Source organism: Haemorhous mexicanus, chromosome Z (genome assembly GCF_027477595.1).
Source record: "Haemorhous mexicanus isolate bHaeMex1 chromosome Z, bHaeMex1.pri, whole genome shotgun sequence".
Taxonomy (NCBI): Eukaryota; Metazoa; Chordata; class Aves; order Passeriformes; family Fringillidae; genus Haemorhous; species Haemorhous mexicanus.
This window is the reverse complement of record NC_082381.1, coordinates 77,881,669-77,899,175: the sequence shown is the minus strand read 5'-3', so window position 1 is coordinate 77,899,175 and position 17,507 is coordinate 77,881,669. Positions and strand designations below refer to the sequence as shown.

The following is a 17,507-nucleotide window of genomic DNA, read 5'->3' as shown; positions in this document are numbered from 1 at the left end:
AATTTAAAAACATCTATTTTTGATGTGGGTAAAAAAGTCAGCAAAAGATAACTTGTCTGGCTCTTTAATTTCATGGACTGTTCAGAAAACTCTTTGGCCTTGTCTCTTCCAGCCTTGTACTTTGTGGAATTGTTTTGAAATTAGGAGGTAGCCATGACAGATGGGCCATGTTTTGTGTTTTTTGAAAAAGTTGGCTAATGAAGTGAATTTTTTTTCCCCACTCCTCAATTCTCAACTCTTTGTGTCACAGTTTATGATCTGTTCTGCTCTTTAAGGTGAAAGTAAGCTACTAGATTGACTAGTTCAATATTGAAATATTGTACTTTGTCTTCTGTTTTCTATGTTCTGCACACTTTTGTTATGATTGATAAGTTTGTACCAGAAGTTCTAATAGGAAATGTACAATGTGTAACTTAAAATTGTTTTTGTTTCTTGAAAAAACAAATATGAAGCTAGTTTGTAGGTGTATTATTTGTGTTCAGCTGAACTACTTAAAAATGTATGACTTTGTTCAAATAATTGGAAATAAAGGCATTGCTCAATCCTTGTCTACTTGACAGTACTTTAGATTTTTTTAATGCAAATTAACAGGAACAATTAATTTAAAGAGGCTTAGTTGAGCTATATTAAACATTTGAGTTTATATTCTCTTTCAGAATTAGTAGCTCCAATTCAATTTGTTTTATTTTACTATAAAATCAAGTTGTATTTAGTCAGCTCTACTCAGGTATGAAGAAAATTTCCAAACTGCTTTCAGTTAGTTTTGTTAAAGAAAAAAAATTAGATGCATGTTTTAGAGAATTTCTATGAATTGGAGATTTTCTTCAAAGTAGTGTGCTTCACTGCATTTGTTTTATACTAACTGGGTCATGGCATTCCTATCCACATAAATAATTACCTTTTGTTTTGCTCTAAATTATGACTTCTACAAGTGTGTTTCACTGTTGACAGCTGTTTCTGTGTTTCGTTGTATTGCTGCAGTACCCAGTGAAGATGAACTGAGAATATTTAAGATGGACAGGCCACACATTAAAAAACTCCAAGTTTTTTTCTGCATAACCAACATAATTTCATTTAATTGTTCTTGATTGAATGTTTGTTTATGATCTGGCAGTGGTAAGTTAGAAAACTTTGGAAGTTGCAAAGCTTAACCTTGATGGAAGCATGAGCTTACCTTAGGCTGTGAGCAGCGTTGCTAAGTACTTGGTGCATTACCTGTGTAGTTTTGTAGTTTCGATTTGTAACATCTGCAGGCTATCAGGAGTAAAATGTGGAAGATGGTCAGTAAGGTGAAAGAAACACCACTTCAGAGGAAGTTTTTTTTTTTAAATATATCTCTTCTTTCAGTACAGTTGCTGAGTTTAAGAAACTTCTGTTGTGTTTTTGCTGCAGCTGTAGGAGAACCAGCAACAGCAACAGAAGTTCAGAATTACATAGGACGCTTTCATAGGTAGCACTGTGAACCCATCCCCAGATCTACAAGAGCCAAACATCAAAACCAACCACCAAAATAATATTTTTCCTAGCTGTTGAGAGATTTCAGATTGTTACTGTCTAGCCCAAGTTGCTCATGGTAAGCTGATCTTCATTCGAGCTTAGTTCATTAGCAGTTATTCCAACACAATACATCTAGATGTTGCATGCACGATGCTTCAGGGTTTATTAATAGCCTTTTAAATGTGTTTGATTTTTTTTTTTCCCCCAGCTATTCTTCATTTGTTATCTGTGCTGTTTTTGCCCTCATTGTGCTTCGGAAGTTTAACTGACCAGAGTGTGTGTGGAATTGGGAAAAAGGACTGTCTTGGCTGCCTAGTGATACTGTTTCACAGGCTTATTTGTAACTTCTTTGTTTATAATGTTAATAGGGATTGAACTAAATAGAATAGGAAGATAATTTTCTAAATGCCATAAAGGAAAACGTCTGGGAATCCTGACACTAATTGTAGTTACAAAGTCATGGAGCTTTACAGTTTTAGCATTTCTAGGTTGGATGGGGTATGTTCAAAAGGCTTATGTAATTCTCAATTTTAGAACACAAACATGAACTAATATCAGCTATCAAACATATGAAAAGTTTAGTCTCTTGAAGTCTCTATGCAGTTACTGTATTTATTAGACACTAACACTGCAGTTCGGTTTTTTTGCAAGTTACCTTTGCTCTTGTGTTCAACCTTCTGAAGCAATATATTTTTGCAAGATTAGTAATCTCAATTAAACTGTTAAATTCCATTGATTATTTAGGGGTTTTGTCTCTTAAATGTTAGCATACTTTCCTTTAGAGCGTATATGCTCTGTATGCTGCATAAACAATATATAATACCTCATGAAAATGAACCAAACAGAACAAATTTTCACTAGGGAATGCTATAAAATTACAAAAATAATTATATTGCTGTAATTGTGCAAATATGTACAGTAGGACAGTATAACCAAAGCTCTTTGTGTTTCTGCGCACAGTCACTAAAATCACCAATTAATTTAATAGTTTTCTACCTAGTGATCATTAGTCATCTCTTTATCTGTAAGTTCCTCAGCCTAATAATTTTGGAAAGTATCAACATCAGCAAATTTCAGTTATCCTTAGAAGGGCTGGAAGCCTCAAGACAGTTTAGTTTGTGAAATATTAGTTGTTGAATAGAGGAGATTTTTGTGTTCCCATTGAGAAAGAGGCTGTTGCATGTGCTGTCTCTCTTCATCCAGCAGCTGAGATGTGTGGGAGTGGATTTGATATGAGTGGGAAACTAGATATGTTACAGAGGGCTAGTTGAGAGTCTTTGCATGAAGGAACTGCTTCATTGTGTTTAGAGCATGAGGGGAAGTAATACAGCAATTCAGAGGAGAAGCATCTTAACTCCCTGCAGTGCTGTATAGCATCTCTCTTGTATGTGGGAGAAGTTAAACAGGCAACAAGATGAATATTAGGACAAACAAAATAACATATCAATATTAATTGCAGTATGAAGAGGCACTGATGTGTTTTTGAAATGCAGCTTACTAAATCTGTTTATATAGAATTTTATATTTGTGTCTATGTGGATTGCTAAAGAAATGGTATACTGGTGAATCTGTTTTCTTAGTGTATATGGAAGAAGTTTGGAGGGATTTTAATTTATTTTCAAAGTCATAAAAGAGGCAAAAATTGTGTGTCATGAAGACTTGTATAAAATCAGCTGCTGCCTCAAGAGATTAATTTCATACCAGTTTTGTTTTGCAAAGGTTATGAAGCATCTGAGAGAGTTCAAGGGCAGAAATGCAAAATTAAAAATTAGAAAAGACTACTGTATTAAGTAGGTTTTGGTTCAGTTTTTATCAGGTTTTTTTCAGGTTTTTTTTTCAGACTAAGCTTTTAGTCTGTTAATTTCCTGCTTAATAAAAGATCAAAAAGTCTTTAAAATAAAAGTCAGTACACAGTTGTGTTTAGGAAAGGGTAGCACTACTAACAGCTAACATGAGACATTCCAGAAACTTGAAAAAACCAAGCTACTACTTCCTCCCTAATACCTGTCATGACTATTTTATTAATGAAGATGGGTATTGCAACCTAAAGTATTCTCCATTTGGCAGAGCTGACTTCAGTGAACTCTTTGATTTTCTTTTGCTCTTCTATACATCCCTTAGCTATTTTCTTCCAGTAAAGTGAACTGTATCTAATATCAGCCACTGATACATGCCTGAGCAAGCACAAGGGCTATGCTTACTCAAAAGAGCTTTACTTTCTTAACTGGAGTAAAAATTGCATGTGGAAAATGTACTGCAGATGAGAAATAAATGTATGAGCTACTGAAGTAGGTTGATGTTTTCCCTTCATGTTTGTTTCTCAGTGATGGTTAGTATCATGACTGCTCCACTTCACAAGGTTTGCCCAGTCCCACTTCTCAAGCCTATCTGGGTACTTCTGAATGACCCCTTCCCTCCACGTGTCACTGCGTCACACAGCTCAGAGTTGTCAGCAAACTTGCCATGGCTGTGCTCAGTCCCACTGTCCTACAGATCCGGAAGGATGCTTATTATTTATAGGCATCTGTTCTCTGCAAATTGCCTGGTCTGAATTTGGGCATGGTCCAATTGTGTCAACTCCCTTTATTTCTTTCCCCAGGAAGAGTTCTTACAGGTGCAGAGCACAACTGATGCTTACCCAGGTAGAAATATATGTGCTCCTGCATTAGGGGGTGTCTTTCACTGAACCCACAGACCAATCTTATTCTGTCTGTGCTTTCACTGCTTGTGCTGGGATTTCTCTTCTTGTGTATTGTGGTGTCACTGCCACTGGTATGGCTTGGGCAAGAGAGATATCGGTGTGATTGTTTATCAAATCAGAGCAGCAGATCCCAAAGGAATGTGGTAGTAATTACAGATTAAGAAGCTGGCTGCTTTACTTTTTTTTCCCTAAAGATTGCTTTATCCTGGTAAGCAACTTACAGTTGTACAGTATAGTACTTTTCACTAAGGTTTTTTTTCTTAAAATGATTGTAGTTTGTGTTAATTTGAGCACCTAATACAGGAAAACACATTATGCTAATACTGGTTTAGAAGTTGTACTAGGTAATCCTTATCTCAAACTTCTTCATTTTTCACTTGTTTTGTCAGCATCACTGTTTCTGCCATCTGGTTGCTTTATGAATGAAACATACAGATTTCACTAGTACACACACATAGACACACCCTTCCATGCTTTCACCCACCTTTTTCTTTACCTCCACCCACATGCAGCAACCCCCTCTGTGGCTGTCAACTTAAATAAATATACAGTATCTTCACATAAATATACAGTATCTTCGCATTTCTTGTTACTATTTTAACCTTAGCTGCATCAGGCAGCTGATTAATAAATGTTCACTCTTCATTTCCAATTCTGACTTTTTCTGAGATTGAATTAGCTTTAAATCCTTTATATTGTAAAGGTGAATGCTTGCCCCTTCACAGATACTTAAGTATTAGATTATGTTTTGTCAACTACATCTCCTTCTTTAGTATGTTTTTTGAAGTATTTTTGAAAGCATTTAGTTCTGGAAAGTAGTCATTGTATAAAACTGTAGCTCTGGAATAGAAACCAGAACTCTGCCCTCTTGTGGATAAATGTCTCATGTACTTCAGTCGCAGTATCTTACCTGAATAAGAACTAAAGCATATTAATTGATTCTCTTTGTGATTCTCATTCTTTAAGCATTTTTTTAAGGGTAGTTCATGGACTGATAGATAGCAGAGATTTGTGTAGTAACAAACAAGAAAAGTAGTTTATTGCAAAATGTAGAAGTTTAAAACTGACTGTGAGACACATATTCGTAAATTTGTGATTCAGGTTTGCTGATTTAGAAGAAAAGAAAATGTCCACTCTTCATCTAAATTATGAATTAGCTAATACATAGTAATACTAGTTTAATTTTCTTATGCAGATGAAGAAAAGTCAAGAACATGATGCTGTGGTTATATCTATATGATGTTACTTAACATATAGGAAACTGAAACTGCTTTTTAAAGTACTTTCGTGCTAAATAAAGGTTTCATAATCTAAGCAAAATAAAACAAGACTATTTGAAGTACTCTACTTAATAGAATGTATTTTAAAAAGAAAAGCATAGATATCTAATATCATAGTTTTTCTTTAACATTTAATTTTAATCCATCTTTTTACGTCTTGAAAAATATCGGGTCACTTATATATAATACATTGTTTTAAATCTGAAGCTACGATAAGTTAAAGAATACCCTGCAGAATGAGAAATGAAACATTTAAATGTACATAGGAAACTGCCCAGTACTGAGATTGGTTACTTATCCCTGCTTTGCTGCTGAGCCTTTTTGTATTATTGGATAAACAGGTTTTTCCTTTTGTTTTTTTTTTAATCTTCTCATGTATGCCCATGGCAAAGCTGTGGAAAACCAAGTATTTTTGTTATACACGCGACAATTTCTCAACCAAGAGGAATGTTTCATAAATGCAGAGCTTGTACCATTATATGATAACCAGTGGTCAAAGTCCTCTCATCATTTAATTGATAGTTAAAAGCTGCAATATCTGAAAAAATACAACTGCAGTTTGTTTCTGTTTCTTATTTTATTTTTACAGGATCATTTTTTTTGTTTTGTTTTCTTGGGTTGTTATTTTTTTTTCCTTTTATGCTTGTAGTTTCCTTTGCTGGATGTCAGTTTCTGTTCTTAAATTGTTCCCAACTTACTTTCATCCTCTCTTCCTCCCTTAATTTTGCCTTTGCAGTAAAGGGTAACATAGATAATTAAAAAAATTAAAAAAGGAAAACTTAGTAAAATAACACTTTAAATTTGTACTTATTAACCACAGCCTAAACTTTTTTTTATACTACTTTCCTTGCTATGTTGGCTTGGCTTTTCTATATTAGTGTACATTATGATGGTAACTTTTTCCTGCGTTATTCTTTAGATATGCTGACATTTCACTGTTTTCCTTTCACTGAGGGATTGTGTTGCTTCCTTTGTGCACTGCAGTTCCTTCCTCACAAAAATGTCTTCTATGTATCCATTCTTTCTTATGAAACAAGAGTATAAATACCTTATGAAACAAGAGTATAAATACCTATATAATGAACATACAAGACCTCATACATTTATATAGACTGGATTTCTTGTACTCCTTCTGAACTACTACACTACAGTTTAATGCATTGGTTAAAAGTCTTCACCTGCAGATCTTTGATTTCCTTAATTCAGCTAATATAGATAAAAGTTTCATTTTTTTGTAAAGGGGTAAAAATATTATAGTATTTTTAACAATTATTGAACAATCCTGGCAATGGAAAATTTTTAGATATTGAAAATGATTGTACTTCTTGACTAATAATAAGCTGCTACAATAGCACTTTTAACTCTTCTTATATTTGGGGAATGGAGGTAGGGGAGAAAAACCCCAACCAAACTTGTCTAACAGTCAGGCTATTGTTACATGCTGTACTGATGTTTTATATGGAAAAACCTATACTGTCTTGAGCTGTCAATCTTTATTTTCCTAGCTGACTGAGATTTTAAAATCTTGAAATGAATGGGTTTTCTTATGTTCTCAGTAGCATCAAATTTGAGGTGTAGTTTCACTGGATCTTGGTCTCTGCTTCTGGATTTGAATCGTGCCTTGTTTGCCAGTTTTATAACAGATGCAATTTTGCCCTCAATACGACAGATGTAGTATTTGGACCCAGATATTACTATATGGTTTCTTCATGTTGTGTTTGTTTTGTAAATTAATCCCATTACTTAATCCCATCAGTGTCTCATTCTCTTTTGTTTATTCTCATCTGTTTATTCATTTCATTATGCTTACAGAAACTTCATAATGTCAGAGAGGGAGTACTTGAATTTCCATGCTTAGCCCCCAGCTGTTGCAGACAACCACATCCTGTCCCTTCTATAACATCTGTACAGTCCATCTTTGAAGTAGGGGTGTTGCTTATCTCTAGTGATGTAAGGTTGTTGGAGAAATTGGCAGTTCTGATGGTGAAAAACTGTGTTCTGGTTTTCTTCTTCCTTGCATTTATGTGCTCATTTATTGTTGTGTTAGCATTGCTCTGTGACTTTCTTCCTTTGTAGCCTTCTTTGACCGCCTTAGAGAGAGCAACCACATCCCCTCTTGACCTTTGTTTTGTTAGTCAAACAAACCAACCCCTTTTACTCTTCTCTTACAAAGAAAGTTTGCTTTTCCTCTGCTCACTGCACTTGCTCCACTCTGAGGTCTGGACCTTGCCAGGTTCAGGTTCTTAACATGTATCTGTGGAGAAGATTTCTAATTTAAAGTGTCTGATTTTGGAGGAATTATTCCCGTATAGCGTCTCTATAATTTTCCTTATTATGGCAGTAATACTTGAATTAGGAATTAACTTGAATTAGGAGTGACAGTTTCTGTGTTAACAGCTTTCTCGTGTGATGAGGAAGTGAAAGTGAATAGGCCTTTTTTTTCTTGTATTTGTTTCTGTGCTATATAAAAATTTCCAATAATACTGGCTAGTGACATAGAAACTGCATCCTTTGATGCAGTTTCAGATGGGAGAAGTCATCAGACATGACATTTTTATAGTAAATACAATTTATGTGTGAAAGGCGTTCTTTAGTTTCTAGGCTTTCAGTGAAAACTTGGATTTTAAAAGTGTTGTCTCCTGTGTGTTTATTGCTGCAGACTCATTATGGGACTCTTTTAGAGTATTTTCTTTGATTCTTAAAATTTCTTTTTTAAGAATTGCTTATTTGTGGAACTAGGCAACCACTGAAATGCTGCATATATTTGTATTCATTTAGGGTAAAAAACCCTTGGGTATTGAGTAGTACTTGAAACTGTTCTAAAGGAAGTTTTCTCCTGGATTAAAAACACGGCAATCCACACAGAGTATCTGTCTGTAGCATTTTCCTTACTGACTAGATTTCTGTATTGGCAATGTACTGCATTTTTAATTTTAAAAAAGTAATTTAGGTCAGAATGAGACTGTGGCAGGTGTGACAAAGGAAGTCAACTCACTGTCAGTTCTGTTTAAACTCCGTTTTTCGAAGAACATGCAGATAGGGAAACTTTGTAAAGGTAATTTCATTGGCTGATAAAAACTTTGAGCACAAAAAGCCTTCTAACATTTCTTTTCCTTGTCTTGGAGTCTGTATGTATTTATAAGCAGTGGTGCTTTATATATTGCCCTATTTTGCCATGTTGGTGTGGCATGAGAAAGGATGTTACTAAGAAACATTACTAAGGAAATTATAAGGATCCCTTGATTTGTATGTATTTTATATGCAATTATCAAAAACTATAAGGATCTAGTGGTTTGTTTGTATTTTATATGTAATTCTCAAAAATGTAGGCTTGTAAAGTAAGTAAATCATGATTTCAGCATTTCAGTAGATAAGAGAAATGATTATGTAAGGACTCTACAATTTCCCAAATGTCAACACAAGTGCCTGTCTGCAACAGGTAACCACATATGAAATTCCTTTAATGTCTTCAGAAATGTCGCACCAATTTCACAATATATATGGGGATTAGAGTGTGTTATGTTTGATGGTTTGGAACTGCAGTTTTTGGGTTTCTTTTAGCAGTGTGGACTTCCTTGCTTTGAGATCTTTATAATTAGTGAAATCCAAGTGAATTAATTTCTTTTTCTGTTGTTGAATATAAAATGTCCCATTTTACAGGAAAGAAGTGAGCTAATTCAGTGGTGGCAAAACCACTGAATTAGTGGTGGTTTTCTCCCCAAGAGGAGTAATTAGAATTTCTGGCAATAGTTTGACCAGATAGTTAGGTATTGAAGAGATATTGTCAAATCAATTTTGAAATAGCCACTACTTCTATAATGTACTTAGATTTTGTATTTGTCTGTATGTTTGCTTCTTTATTTTTGAATCTGTAAATTACTCCTTTTAGTTTCACTAGTCTCTTTATGAAAATGTCTCCTTCTGCAATACTGGGAAATAAATGTAACAGCTAATTACTTAAACTGGTTATGCATTAAGTGTGATTACACTTCAGCATGAACTAACTAAAAGATTTGTAACAAGTTTTTTAGTCAGTGTTAAATAACCTGACCAAATTTTTTTTTTAATTGCCTTAGCTTGCATCTTTTTTTTTTGATGAAGGGGTTGCTTCTGAGACCAGAAGGAAGGTTGCCCTTTAGTTGGATAATGCCACTTGTTACTTAGAATCTACACTGTTCTATCCACTCTTGAAAAAATTTACTTAGAATGCAGCTAAAGGTAGTATGGTCTGTTTCATTTATGTAATGAATGTAAAATTTTTAAAAGTAAATTGAAAGATTTTATTTGCTTTTATTCTTTTTGTTTTGTGTTTAGTGCTTGGGAGATGGGAAGTAATGATAGCTGGCACCTGAACTGAAATATCTGTGTGGGCACTACTCTCCCAGAACTTCAGGATGAATGGGGATATGCCTCATGTTCCCATCACTACTCTTGCGGGGATTGCTAGTCTTACAGACCGTAAGTACTCTTCTTTTTCTCATCTTTACTATGCTTTTTTTCTACCTCTTTGGTAAATATCTGCATTTTTAAAATTCTAAAAAAGTTTTTTTTTTAAAGTTCTTACAGTTAAATCTGTTTAAAATCAGATTTGTCATTAAATATGCTAGCTTTTTTATTGCTTTAATTGCAAAAGTCTATCCAAAAAAACCATGCATATTTAAGCTTAAAGTGAAATGCAGGTTAAAAATAATCCTTAAGGAAAACTGAAACAAAATATAGGAATTCATTATTTGTTTGCAGTATCATTTAGTAACATATCTGGGTATCATACAAATAAAGAAAAATATATGTATGATAAAGTACTTCTAAAACATGCATCCCAACATCTAGACTAAAAAGACAGAGAATGGGATTAGACTGATGTGCAACTAATCAAGCAAGTTGTAGAATATACTGAATATACTTGAAAACTAGTTCATTAATTTGGAACTAGTTAATCGGGGCATAAAATGACTGCTGGAACAAAAATAAGCAGCTGAACCTGAGTCTTTTTTCTTTGCTGTTCAGCCTGCAAAGGGAGCATGTGGAGTGTGTGTGCTGACTTGAAGTATGTTAGGAAGACAAAATGCAAGGAAAGAAAAATAAAAGTATTTACATTACAAGCTGATATTGACACAAAACCAAATCATTATAATGTGACCAAAAAATAATTTCTACTGAAAACTAAGAGGAGATTTCTTATTCTCTAGTGAGGACCTGGAACAACCATTGCAGTAAGAGCAGCTGGGACAGAGGGGCATCTTGTTTATATAGTGTAAGAAAGATTTTGTAGCTCAGTTGTCTGTCTGAGGATAATTGGACTCAGTGACCTTAGGTGCTTCTTCTAAGCACTTTTGTTGTTACACTGTTGAAAATTGGAGGCTTTCTAAGAAACGCTGGAAGTATATATCCAGCAGTTGAATTTATTTGCTCACAGTAAAAAAGGCAGATGTTTTGGAGGCAAAACCCACTTCATGTACTTCTGGTATATTCTGAAGTATTGAAGTGAAAGATGCAGGTTATGCATTTAATGTATGTATGACCATATCTGTCTAATATCAGACCATCAGGATGCAAATAGTAGGTTTCTGGCTGTGGACAGTTTTCCAGAATTAAGTGTTTGCAGGTAAGGTTGCATAACTGGTGGAAATCACTGATCAGACTCTGGTGCAAGAGTTCCTTTAAACACTGAACTGAAATGGACAAGGCCAGTTGCCCTGAAAACATGTTATGTCTTCAGATCTAAGAATGCCCTAAGAAATTGAAGTGTACTTATAACCTGATTGAAATAGTGTTATCACTAAATCTTTTCATAAGATTTGTGAGTAAGTTTTTCTGACTGAATTGACATTTCAATGAACACACCAAGCAACAATACTAAAGAGAAGATGGTTTACATAAGAATAAATACAAGAAGAAAAGAGTAAACTGAAAATTTAATTATTGCATTTAATTGATGGTTGGGTTATTTGTCTTTTTATGATGGGTTGGGTTCTTTTTGTTTTTCTTTAAAGACTTTATAATAAAGTGATTAAATGTTGAGACCAGACAAGAAAACTGAAATCCTCAATGCCCTTACAGTACTGCATGTAACTACAAAAATTTTGCATTTCCTTTTTTTTTATCCATGCTTTTGGCTCCAGGAAAAAGGTGCCATAGCATAATAAAGAGCTTAATATTCTGGAATGTTTAGAGAGTCCAGTGTGGATATGTGAGTGGGTATGTGTGTTTCTTAGTGTGAATTTAGGAATTAAAAAAAATTCAGAAGTGTTCCCTGTGTTTTAAATCTAGTTGTCAGGTTTCCTTTCTTAATCTCATGAGAGTAAGCGGGTGTCCACATTTGTGTGTTTGTGTCTCAGGAAATTATTCTGAAGTTGTTCCTGTTTTGCTATGTTTTCTAATAACAGTTTTGAACCAGCTGCCTCTTCCATCACCTTTACCTGCTACCACAACAAAAAGCCTGCTTTTCAATGGACGGATAGCTGAAGAGGTGAACTGCCTTCTGGCTTGCAGGGATGAAAATCTGGTTTCACAGCTCGTCCACAGTCTCAATCAGGTGTCAACAGATCACATGTATGTATTTTGAACTTCTACAACAGATCACCATCCTTACTTCTTGAAATCAAAATTTACTGGATTGAGAAGGATGTTTGTGAGAATATGAAAATTAGAATATGCTGGTTTTTCCTTAGGCTAGCCTAAGGAGCTGGCTGCAATAAAAGAGTCATATGTTTCATTCAGACAATGTTAATAACTGTCCATCAGCCCTTATGCCTAACTGTGGAATTATTTTACAGATCTAATGTTTATTCCCTTCTTGATAGGTTAGAGTGCAGACTTTATGGAGTTGATTGTGCAATACTAATTTGCGTTCAATATCAGTCACTAATGCGCATAGACAAATTGCATACCCAAAAGAAAATTTTTGACGCCTGCATCAATTGTGATTAGGTATTGAACTTAAGTAGTTTAACAACTGAGCCAATCAAGTATATGCTAATGTGTTCTCTTTTTGTTATTTTTTTTTTTATTTCTCCCTGGTGTCCCTTGAATTGTTTTATGTTGACAATCCTGTTGTTTCCTTGCTTGTTTTGTTCAAATGGAAGTAGCTTTTAAAAGTCCTCAAAGCATACAAGGAGTGCACAAATGCATTTATAGAAAATCCATTGCGTTTCTTTATGTTTCAGAGGGAATCCTGTGATCTCAAAAAGAAGCCTATTTCCCCTTTTCAAAATAAAAAGATTTTCAAAGCATTGGGTTGAAACCTGAGTGTTACACATTCATACATGTTATTTTCACTCCTACAGTAATATGTTCTTGATGATATGCCAAAGTGTTCTTTTGTAGAGAAGACCAATATAAAAATGGGTCTAAGAAACTTCTTATGAGGATCTTAAACTGACAGCCACATATATGTAAGAGCTTAGTAACAGAAAATGATTGTGAGGACTTGCAGGAATATTTCTTCTGCCATTCCTTAAGGAAGAGGGTGAAAAAACTAGAGGCAGGAAGCAGTGCTTTGCAGACTTGATTTTTCCTATATTTTAACAGTAAATTGTCTTCTTTCATTTTGGTTTTGGTTTTTTCCTTTGGTTTTTTTGGTTTTTGTTTTTTTTTACTTGACTCATAGTTTCTTATAATTTGAAAATGCATTTGCCTCTTTATTTGCTTACTTCCACAATTCCAGAGAGTTGAAAGATAACCTTGGCAGTGATGATCCAGAAGGAGATATACCAGTCTTGCTGCAGGCTATTCTGGCAAGGAATCCTAATGTTTTCAGGGAGAAAAGCATGCAAAACAGATACGGGGTACAAAGCGGTAAGGATTTTTGATTATCTATTGATTATCTATTGATTAATTTTATGTTGTTCTGTAAATCTAGGGGACTGATACTAACCACAAATATATATGGAGCACAGCAGTTGTATTTATGCCTTGTCTTGTGTTTGGTAGTGATTTAAAGCTATGTACCTTAACATCTTCTAAGAGCAATTGTATAGTAAAAAGATGGAAAATAAAAGCTACCATGTATTCTAAAAAAGGTTTAATTCCACCTCAAAGTTTAATCTCTAGAATAAGTAATTGGATTTTATTTTGAAACCATTTTATTTTGAATTTTTTATGCCTAGGTTCATGTGTTTGTCTTGGTAAATACTTGAAGTTGAAAACATATGTGTTGATCTTACTGAAAATCTGTATGACTATAGTGTATCATTGAAGAGTGTTCTTAACTGTTCTGGAGTAAGGAATAAAGTTGAATGAGGCATCCTTAATAGCTCCTCCCTGCCATTCCTCATCTTAGTAACTTGTGCCATACAGGTCTAAGCTATTTATGAATTTTGGGAGACTAAAATCTTATGCATCTTTTCATAAATGTCAATTACTTCAATATTTTTTTTTACTTTTATACAAGAACTCAAGTGCGTGTAAAAGGAAAAACTTCACACATGCACTTTTTAATAAGCATATGCATCTAACTGAAAAATCACCTGTTGTTGAGCCATCCTAGTTAAAGCATGTATGCTGCTGTAATACAGTTTAGTTGTACAGGAATTTTTATGTAACTTGTAACCTGAGTTATGATTTTATGAAGTGCATTCTTTTCCATTTGGTAGGAATGCTAAAATGGGTTTATGCATATTGCTTTTTTTACAAGAAGAAAAATTGTAGTAAGACTGGGAGTAATATGTAAGCAATCTCATTCTAGTAATGGTTCTACAAGGATGGTGTTTTCTGTGCTGTGAGTAATAAGACAACAATGTGAAAAAGTACTGTAGTGCTAATGGCCGCAGACTAATTTCAAATCCATTTCAGACCCAGTGTTTGGGACTTGTTTTTACTTTCTTTCATTGAATCATTATCACATATACAATTACCTGTCTGGAAGCTTTGGAAAACCTGTTTTTTGCTGTTGGGGAGTTTAGTTTAGTTTTGTTTTTTCCTTTCTTTTTTTCTTTTACATTAACTGGACTGGGCCTTCCATGTCTTGCCCCTGCCATCCCTAAGACAGATAGAGAAGTGAGAGCTTTCCATCACAGTTAATTAGAGGTTTTTTTTTTTTAATTGCATTCGAAAATTAATTATATGTTTTCTGTCATTGTTTTAACCCAGAAACTACCACATTTGTGATTCAAAGCATGTTTTAAATTAGGGAGGAGAAAACAAATAGATGTATTTTTTAAGTCCTTAGAAAGAGCACTCCGTACTTTAACCACAAAATTGAAACTTTGTATAGTTGTCCTGGTTTAGGGCAAATCTGGGAGAAAACCTCTAAAGGGGTTCCTTTAGAAAGCAGATTTAAGCAGCCCCTCTTCTAACTGGTTCAGGAAAAGATTTCTTTGGAGAAGAGTGGAAAAAAACCTGTTTATTTAACAGGTGAAGTATTCACTAGCATAAAAAATGAATATTAAACAATAAAATTTCTTGCCACTTTGAAGAAATGACAAACTCAGAAAGTCCCCTTGGTGGTCTGTAGCTTGGCTTGCTTTGTTTTTTATTAGTCTTTCAGGCACTGGAATGCAATGTCTTAGGACCCGGTGGGCCACAGGTGTGAGCTCCCAGTGCTCTTTTGGGTTGTTAGTCTAGAGTAGGCTTGAACAGTTCTAAGAAAAAGAAAAACACAGTCTACGGAACTTATATGCCTTAGCTAGATAAAAACTAACTAAAAGCAAAGGAGAGCTCTGTCCTGCTGTCTGTTTGTGTTGCAGATAACATAGTCTAGGAGAGGAGGATGCAGGGGAGCAACTGCAGTTTCTGATAACAAATTGTGCTTCTTTTCTCTCCTCTTTTGCTCTCAGAATCAGTCTTAAAGGTTCAAAACTTATTTCTGGGCCAAACAGATGAATGGGGATACAAGCATTATAAAGTCACCCTAGGACATTCTACTCCTTATCTCTATATTGTTAGCTTACTACTAAAACTAACATATATTCTAACTTTATAAACACATATATTATACATACATATATACACATACATATATATATATTTGTTATGTAGCTATATCTAGACAATGGCAGTAACATTTTGTAAACAGTGATATTTACATATGGTTCTTACTTAATAATCAGATCTCCCTGAGGTACACATTGTGTTGTTTCAACTTTCTGAATTATCTACTATGTGTAAGTTGATTTTTGAGCAAAGATAACTCTATGATTGGTTTTGTTTGTACTTCTGTTTGTAAGCAGAATTGAGCTTAATTGTCTTTTCTAACAAACTTCTGACATGCATCATTGGGATTGTTTCTGTCTACTGTATGCAGGGGCTCAGATTGGGCAGGGCCTGCTCAGTTGGTGCAACTTCAGGTATTAGCTAATTAGGTGGCCTTTGCTAGATGCTTCTTTTAATTTTTGAAAGATCTTTCACTCAATGTTTTTAAGGTGGTTTTTAACAGTCTGTTGTACTTTTTTATTTTGCTTGCAGCTGGTGCGTGGTAGGGGATATGGTATACTCACTTGATGCCACGTTTTGTAGTCTAGGTGTTGATAAGGCTGTTTTTGAAATGAGTCCTGTTGTCCAATTTAATTTTTTTAGGTGTACTATGCCTTTAAAAGATTTGTTTCTTAAGGTTTAGAATGGTGTTACAGGCTGTAGCATGAGGCACAGGGTAGGTGTCCAGCCATCCTGTGGTGGCTTTTATTGATGTGATCACATAGTGCTTACCTTGGCATGTCTGGGGCAGTGTGATGTAGTTAATTTGCCAGGCCTACCCATACTTATATTTGGACTACTGCCTACCGTATTATAGAGGTTTTAACTGCTTGTTTTATTTGATTGCAGCACATGTCGTATAGTCATGAATAACTTGAGAAATACTGTTTATGTTTAGATTTACTCCTTGGTCTTGTGCTTATTTATAAGTAGCATCTTTTCTTGAAGACTTGAGGCATCATGAGCCTATTTAGCTAGGAGCAACTCTCTCTTCTGTTGCTTTAAGTCTATTTTTGACACTTTTATTTTTGCAGCCTGATTGTTTTGGTGCTTCTTATTAGCTTTGCTCTTGGGGACATGGGCATTTACGTGGCAGGCTTCTATAGGTAGTTTCTCTATTTTGCTAGTTATGTCTTTCTACTCTTTAGTAGCCTAAATTGGTTTTCTTTTGTGCTGTTAATTGGCTTTTTTTTTTTTTTTTCTAGCTATCCCCACAGAGCATTGGCTACTATCTATGAATTTGGCTATTTCTCTCTTTTAGCAGTGTCTAGGGCTAGTTGAATGGTTAGTGAGTTGGCTTGATCTACCTTTTCCTTTAGTAGATTTTGTGACTTGTGTTGAGTTCTATACAGCTGCTTTTAAATTTTGTTCATCCCTACAATGTGACAAGAACTATTAGTAAAAAGAGTGTAAACTTGTTTCTTCTGCTGGCAGTTGGTTGTGTGGTGGAGCTTTTTTAGCCTGTGTCATTTCTTGTTTCTCTTCATTAGTAAGGCTAAAGTTTTCGCTTTTAGGCCACTTTGTAGTTATCTCTAAAATCCCGGAGTGATTGAGGTTTCTAATATGGCTGTGCTTTATGATTAGAGCACTATACTTGTTCTGTGTGGCTTTAGTAGCATGGTGAATAGAGGTAACTTCTGTTTTGAACATCTGCCTTAGCACTGGTAGTCGGGGACCCAGGAGTTGTGCTTCAATGCCGATTACTTTTGAGGCGGTTTGGACTCTTCTGTAGGCTGCTAAAATTTTTTGGTTTTTTTGGAATGTAGTTAGGCCCTCTGTGGCTTCGACTTTAAAATCTTAGTGGTTGACTTTCAGTCTCACTAGGCACTTTCTTCTAAAGGCTCTAGGGCAGACCATGACTTCCAGCTGTAGAGTAGAGCACATTCTTTATATTTGGTCTTGTCTAGACTGGGCTAATTCTGCTTGATCTGGGTGAAGGCTTGTTGTTGTTTAGGGCTCCACTGGAATGCCCTAAGTTCTTCTTGCAGGTGACCAGGTGGAGAGGGCTTACAGTGTGGTTGTACTTAGGAATATGCATTCTCTAAAAACTTATGGCACCTAAGAAAGCTTGTTTTTCTTTTTTGTTGGCTGGTGAAGACATTGCAGTGATCTTGTTG

The 17,507-nt window shown here is 34.8% G+C and overlaps 1 protein-coding gene across 7 annotated transcripts in view; it reads left to right on the top strand.

Annotated features, from left to right (window-relative positions):
* Positions 1-17,507, top strand: part of NIPBL (NIPBL cohesin loading factor) — a 157,709-nt gene that overhangs the window by 46,874 nt on the left and 93,328 nt on the right. For all 7 annotated transcript variants that reach the window (XM_059836606.1, XM_059836613.1, XM_059836610.1 and 4 more), the window contains 3 exons: positions 9,793-9,936; positions 11,865-12,030; positions 13,145-13,275. In XM_059836606.1, the coding sequence (XP_059692589.1) occupies positions 9,873-9,936; positions 11,865-12,030; positions 13,145-13,275 (361 nt within the window). In that variant the 5' untranslated portion in view covers positions 9,793-9,872. The remainder of the gene's footprint in view (positions 1-9,792; positions 9,937-11,864; positions 12,031-13,144; positions 13,276-17,507) is intronic.